An 8,013-nucleotide genomic window follows, 5' to 3' on the forward strand; every position below is an offset into this window, starting at 1 on the left:
AACTGGGTCTTCTCTAATCTGCATCAATACTTTAAAGAAATCAAAATGGTATGACTGGTTACTTTAATATTTACTTTTGAGTTTTACAGTGTCGTTCGAATTCCCCCTTTAAAACGTTTTAGGGATTACATGGCATCATTCAACAGTACGCTATTAAACAAACAAATTGTGCCATGATTATATTAAATGTACTTTGTATCGCAAAACGTATGACCATCCCAACGAAACCGGAAATGTCACTTCATATGAAATGCCTCACTCGTTCTGACATTTTAACTGTTAGTTATGTAGAAAACGAGTTACGAAGTTGTTCTTGTATTGTTGTCCACTACAGATTACAAAGATGTTGCGTTTTATAGGGATATTTCTGTATATAACTTATATTGGTACGTTGTATTATTTAATCACTGATTTATTTTGTGAAGATATTATTTTTTTATGTTGGGTTTGATATCGTTGGAATGTTATATCTTCAAACATTAACTAGGACTACAATATTTTTATTTAAATACTGAATATCGCAAATCAATTTATATGCTATCACTTTAACATTACGTAATTGTATAATACTCTAAATATAATGAACGAAAAAATAATGATAACAATCATGAATTATTTGTCTGTATTTAAGTTAACTTCACGAAAAATAGAAAAAAGATAGAAAAAAACATACAATATGTATATATACAGACTTTTATATCTTAACTAACACCATTTGTATGAACACTTAAGTATCACAAACTAAAATATATGATACAGCTGTGTCATTTGTAATGTGGTATTACATCAATATGTCTGTTTTCGCAGCAAATACTTCCGTGTCATCAGACACGAATTGCTCGTTGAATTTGACCTATAGAGGCTTTGAAATACCCGATGGCGGCTCTGCTCTGGCAAGAAAAGGTCGCCTTACCTTGGTAGGTCTTGGTTCTATTGAACTAAATGTCACACAGAACTATATATCTGTATATGTAATTGTGTTTATATCCTAGGTCTGTTGCATTTTTTATTGGACACTCTCATGGAATATATTATTCAACACAATTACGTAGTGTACATTATCATTTTTGCAGATCTACTGCCAGTCAAATTGTACTGGAATAAAACCGTCAGTAGAGTTCTACAAGAACGACACCCTTATTTCATCCATAGCTTCCTCCAACAGGTAAAAATAATGGCCGTTCTATAACCTGAATACCCATGAATCTACGATCCGATAATCTGAAAGCAAGATAGTCCCAATGTTTGTCAAATTAGCCACACACCATCGGTAACGTTGTTTTAAAAACCTTAATAGTAAAAATACTACATAAAAATTGTGAAACCACAAAGCCTTACAGTCTAATGTTTTGCTGTTGGAAACGTAATGAGATCTCTACAGAAAATCAAGTATCTGGATTTATAATCAAACTTTTGTGGGGATCAATGGTTTATACAGACTTCCTGAGATAATAAATGTCATTGTTACTCATGCAATAGTGTGAACGTCAACAATGCATTAGGCAGATTTAAGTAAGATTTTGATGTCAATGTAGTAAAATTGGCAGATTTTTTAATGACATGTTTCATGTTTACGGACATGACATAACTAAAATATCTTAAATATCAATTCATTATTAATCGTTTTATTTGTAAAAGTATTTTAAAACGTTAATTTATCAAACATTTTCGAATGACACGAAATGATCGAAAACTCACAAACAAATACAGGTTGGGAATCGACACAAACAAAATAAGGGTACGTCGAGTGACTGAAAAAAAGCAACTATTTACCCGTATTTTGTCTATGTAATGTTAAACTCTTGAACGTCAAGTAACGAAGCCATTAATGGTTATTATTAGATTTTAATAAATATAACGTGTGCACACTTAAAATATGTGTACACGAAATGATCGAAAACTCACAAACAAATACAAGTTGGGGATCGACACAAACAAAATAAGGGTACGTCGAGTGACTGAAAAAAACAACTATTTACCCGTATTTTGTCTATGTAATGTTAAACTCTTGAACGTAAAGTAACAAAGCCATTAATGGTTATTATTAGATTTTAATAAATATAACGTGTGCACACTTAAAATATTTGTACGGAATCGTATGACGTCTTTAATTAATCCATCAAATCTAATTATCATGAAAAACACTTTTACCTTACATTACATTCAAATTTTGAAAAATCAGACAATTGGTCCTTCGGAATCCTACTTTCGGAAATATAAGCCTTCGGCATATCGGGCTTTCGAAATAACATTTTTTCAAAATATTGGAACTTTAAGGATATCGTGCCTTCATGTAACTATATTTCTAATAAATAATGTTTAACCTTCGAACGTTATATAATATGTATGTTTAACTGTAAGTGATTTTTAATGTTTACATTTAACAGTGCTAATAGTTTTTTTTCATCGCGTGAACCATTTAAAATAAAATATTGATTGTATTGTCGTTATATTCAAAGAGTTTACTACACTCAAACGATGCAAGGCCAGAAAGCCGCATTGCACGTGCAACATATGACAGAAGCGGACGAAGGGCTTTACTCGTGCAAAGGACGGACAGTGGAAGGACATCAAAACATAAAACGTCACTTCTCTTTACTATTCGGTGAGGATTATGAATTAAGTATTTATTGTTACATTTTGTAACGATCTCTACTGGCAATGTGTCAGGTAGCTTATGTAGTCGCGCGGTCTCCGTCCTGTGTACGTGCGTCAGAGCGTCTTTAACAAATTCATACATCATCTTAAATTTTGTTAACTTTAATAAAATATAATTGATTGTAACAATATGAACTAGATTACTGTCATCCTTTCGTATCGTCTTATGCAAGATTATATTTAAGGCAATTACTGATGTGTGTTATCACGATGCATAATTGTGCCATCATATCAAAATACACATTACTTTAAATTTACTGGAGATTAAGTATTAGTGTTGACATACAATCAATTCCACGTGTGTAGATATGCATTTCATATACTCCCTTGACAATGTCCTTGCGTTATTATTTCTCTCATAGCATGTCCCATCGATTACAAAATGTGCGACAAAACAAGATGTTTGGAAAATTCCAAGGTTTGTAACGGTGTGCGTGATTGCCTGGACGAAACAGACGAGCTGGATTGTGGTAAGTAGAATTCATACGTTCAACAAAAAGTGAATATTTTTTCAAAACACTATATAGTTAAGCAAATTGCAATTGCAACATGTTCATACATCAACACCAATCATCGCTGCAAGTTAATGTAACAAAATTGCACATAAAGGCTAATTGAGTAAATATAATAAATTATTGTGTACAATAATTACGTCTCTTTTTCATAGTATATCGTTGAATTCCGTGAAACTCTAAACATCGTTGAAATAGTGGCATTAAGAAAAGTGAATTTTTCATCTCTCGAAACTTTGACAAGGGATCGTAAAAATAGATTTCCTACTTTCCTACACTAAAAAGATAGGTGCATCTGGTGCGCGTCGTTTTAGATACGAAGGCTCTCTTGCCTGAAGCTTGCGGGGTAGACATGTTTCCATGTGACGGTGCCCAATGTCACTCAAAGACGAAGTTGTGCGACTCCTTTCCTGACTGTAGTGATGGTTACGACGAGTCAGCAACAGTATGTCGTGAGTATTTCGTCATTGAAGTCCACTTCGATCTCTTAATATGGCCAACGATTTGAAGATTTTATCTTAAAAACACATTCATTCTAAAAAACATTCAGGCCGGGTATTTGATGTTTCGACACAATTACTTCTGTTTAAAGTAATTTAATGAAAGCCTTCACATATATATGAAGGTTTCGTGGAAGCAGGATTTCTGTTTTAATTGCGATCGTCAACTTGTTGTTGTTGATTGCCAATATAAGCTTAATATGCAGTATTCAAATGTATATCATTATGAATGCCGATTTTCGAAATAGCAATTTTGCTAACATTGAAGGCAGCCTGGTATGTAGAATTAAAAGACATATTGTTTTGTTTGATTTTAATTTCGTGATAAAGTATTTGTTCGTTTTAGCATGCGAGTTCCGGTACGCTGGTGGCACGTGTATTAGGGGTGCACGGGTCTGTGATGGTGTACCAGACTGTGGCGATGCTGCAGACGAGATGGGATGTAGTAGGTGTATTTTACATTGCCATCAATAAACTATTTACAAAATCGTTGTGTGGTTTAACACCACGGGAAGAGAAATGCTAAAGACCTGTGTGATAAACATAATCAGAAACGAATGTATCAGGGAGGGTATAGTTGCAAGAATATCATGCAAAACATATAATATAAAGAAGTGAAACTCCAGCTGCTGGAGCAGTATTGAATTTTCATTAAAAACAATTAGTTGGTCCTTTATTTAAGGCAAGTGACCGATTGCCCAAACAGTACAAAACAGCACAATACAAACCAACATAAACACAAAATATGAATAAAGCTGGGGTCACCGCCTTGGAACGGTCAATGCAAAGCATTGGGGGCTTAAACCTGGTTATAGAGCGCTCAACCTCACACTTGGCCCAGCAATATTTATAATACATTTAAGTGTAAATATAGGCTATTTATTTGGCGAAACCACCAATCTTATAATCACATTAATACACATTGCCAAGTCAACATACATAAAAGAGTAAGAGGCAGCTTGTCAGATAATGGTCTGTAAAAATTCAGTATAACCTGCAGAACTCTCAATTGATGAACATACACGTTTACTTTATAAGTACAGAGAATGTATAAGAATCTAAGTACAAGAAAGGTCTTAAACAAGGTTTCTTAAAAAATAATAAAAACCCAATACCGCCACCAGCCTCTGAAGGCTGAAAATATAACAACATCGAAGATATGTACGGGGATACACGCTACTGCATCCACGCAGCACACATCAAACTGTTGTGCAATGCAATATAAAGAAGTGAAACTCCAGCTGCTGGAGCAGTATTGAATTTTCATTAAAAACAATTAGTTGGTCCTTTATTTAAGGCAAGTGACCGATTGCCCAAACAGTACAAAACAGCACAATACAAACCAACATAAACACAAAATATGAATAAAGCTGGGGTCACCGCCTTGGAACGGTCATTGCAAAGCATTGGGGGCTTAAACCTGGTTATAGAGCGCTCAACCTCACACTTGGCCCAGCAATATTTATAATACATTTATAAGACTTCATTCAAGGAAAATGTGGTTACAACCGCGAGACTAAGGTTAACCTTATGTTGTATGGGCTCAAAAGAAACCCAGTTATTTTCATATCAAAAGTGTGGATGTGCGTCAAAAACCTAACCGTATATATACTACCATACTTTCATACGTTAAATACATGCTGGGATCGATGCATTTGATACACTTATACTATGAAACGCAAACTTAAAAAAAAACACTGCTCCACACTTGTGAAAGTATATTTAACGCCAAAGAAAATTCTTAAAACAAAACAATTAAATAATTGGCTTGTGACTCAAACAGTCAAAAATAGGAAAAAAAACACGACTTTTAAATAAGTAACATTTTGTTTCAAGCTCAGTATTAAACCTTCTCGTTGTTTAAATAACAACATAACCATTCCTTAAACTCTTCCTTTAACGTTCTAATAAAGTTATTCATTTCTTGCAGCACCGAACATCCACGATCTTATGCAAAGACTTGATGCCTTGACACAGAGGGTCACTGACAATGAAGTCAAAATCAGCAAACTTAGTAAGTGTTGGTATAAATTTACTGGCCAAAACATAATCGTAACGATACAGAACAGAATATTTGACCATGATATGTGTTCATTAGTAAACATGCTTACGTTAAAGCTAGCGGTGTTCATCTTTACCTGTCCCGAAGTAGTTATTTATGACAGGCATTTAAATCGGTACAAATCTATGTAAATTGCATATCCGATTTGTGTCTATTTTCATAGGTCATGATCCTGTGGCATTCAAAGCTCACCTGGGAGTCTCCATCATCTCTGCTCCTAACGAACGCGTTATTTACGACGAAGTGCAGCTGAACCTTGGTAATGCCTACCACAAACACCTGGGAGCTTTCCTAGCACCTGTCAACGGCACGTATTTATTTTCTGTATCCAGCTGCTCACCCAAGAGTCATTATAGTGTACTTGACCTCGTGAATAATCAGATCCCAATAGGAAAAGTACTGAGCGGATCGCCCAACTTCAACGACTGCTCTTCTCAGACTACAATCACCGAGCTAAAGCAAGGGGACGAAGTGTATGTTCTCATCAATGAAGTCAGTGGTGTCGACAGTGTTTATCCAAATGCACTCAATAGTTTCAGTGGTGCTCTTTTGCAAATGTTGTAGAAAATGTCTAAACAAATCTACAAAATGAACGGATTTCATGTATGTCTTACTGAGCTCAAATATAACATTGTTAGATCAGTAAATGGCATATTAATGAAATTTGTACTAATGTTACATGTGTAGGGCAAACATGACATGTATATATTTGAATTTATTATATATTACAGTCGAAACCCGATGGCTCGAACTCGCTTTGCTCGAATTTCTGGTTGGCTCGAACTCGCATCAAAGCACCGATTTTGTATGCCTATATATTCATATACAATTTTGTCGGATGGCTCGAACACGCTTGGCTCGAATTATCGGATGGCTCGAACTGTTTTTACAGTCCCGTCTACAGTTTTCACACGTTCTTTTATTCGGATGGCTCGAACTCGCTTCAGGTCCCAAAAAGTGTTATTCGATTAGGACCGCTTGATTAATGGCACGCACAAATTGATTTAACACCGGTCGCATAAACTGTTAATCAATTATGACCGCTTGATTTAAGGCACGCAATAATTGATTTAACACCTGTTTGCTAACATGTAATCGACTGAATCGTTAATTGATTTCAGTAAAAGATGAAAATATATAAATAAATAAAGGAATGTAGAACTGTCTCGTATGTAAATAATGTGTATATAGTGCTGATACATGTTTAGTTCTTTGTGTTACCTTAAAATGTGCTACGCTAAAACGTGCTGATATTTACTAAATGCTAGTTGTTAATTGTATTTGTAACTGTTTTAAAATATTCGTAAATTAAAGTATTAAGTGTATATTTCTTATTAACTTATAAATTCAAAAGCAGTAAGTAGTGCGAAGTAGGACGGAGTTAAAGCAATATGTGTACTCTTCAACTGGAGGTGAAAATGTACTGCAGACTTGTTCGTAAACAAACGTTTATAAGAAATCGTATGGCTCGAATTCTTGATGGCTCGAACTATTGTTGCCGGTCCCGACGAGTTCGAGCCATTGGGTTTCGACTGTATCTATAATAAACGTGTAGACGCTATTGGTCAGTGCTAAGTGTACATCAAGGAATAACAAGACACCGAAAACATCATAGATCATGTGATGATTTCGTTTCTGACCCTCAAAACAATGTTTTATGCGCATTATTTGGTTGATAGGATAATCTTACAAATAATACTAATAACAAAACGTTTGTATGTTTTAACAAACAGCGCTACCGTGCGGTTTAACAAAGATATCAATATTAACTGATAAATGCTCGCCAATGCAATAGAAAGCGTTAAATAAGTACGATGAAAAATGTAGCCTACGCAACCAAGGCACGAGAAAGCCATTGAATTCAATCCTCCTGTAAAGCATGTTCACCAAGGTTTAAATTGTGCTTCTGTAAGGTAAAATATCTTTTCGACAGGTTGTTGCTGAGAAACAGTTCTAATAAGAGTTTTTTGCAATCTGCATCTATGAATTAACTATTTCTCTCTCTCTCTCTCTCTCTCTCTCTCTCTCTCCTCTCTCTCTCTCTCTCTCTCTCTCTCTCTCTCTCTCTCTCTCTCTCTCTCTCTCTCTCTCTCTCTCTCTCCCTCTCTCCCTCTCTCCCTCTCTCTCTCTCTCTCTCTCCCTCTCTCTCTCTCTCTCTCTCTCTCTCTCGAAATAAAGCTCGTTTGTTTCATGTTTTATGTAACGCATATTTATAAAGACTTGTTCAGATAATCTTGACATTGTTTATACGACAATATTTTTATTTAAAAACTTCTAAACA

General features: G+C 35.0%; 1 protein-coding gene across 1 annotated transcript; it reads left to right on the forward strand.

Annotated features, from left to right (window-relative positions):
- Nucleotides 1–263: 263 nt before the first annotated feature.
- Nucleotides 264–7,231, forward strand: LOC127842263 (uncharacterized). Its single transcript, XM_052371690.1, has 9 exons — nt 264–386; nt 808–917; nt 1,074–1,165; nt 2,460–2,605; nt 3,021–3,128; nt 3,485–3,622; nt 4,017–4,115; nt 5,601–5,684; nt 5,896–7,231. Exons 1-9 carry the CDS (start codon nt 344–346, stop codon nt 6,294–6,296), a joined length of 1,221 nt encoding a protein of 406 aa, XP_052227650.1. The 5' UTR covers nt 264–343; the 3' UTR covers nt 6,297–7,231.
- The last annotated feature ends 782 nt before the right edge of the window (nt 7,232–8,013 follow it).

Source organism: Dreissena polymorpha, chromosome 8 (assembly GCF_020536995.1).
Source record: "Dreissena polymorpha isolate Duluth1 chromosome 8, UMN_Dpol_1.0, whole genome shotgun sequence".
In the NCBI taxonomy this organism is placed as follows: domain Eukaryota; kingdom Metazoa; phylum Mollusca; class Bivalvia; order Myida; family Dreissenidae; genus Dreissena; species Dreissena polymorpha.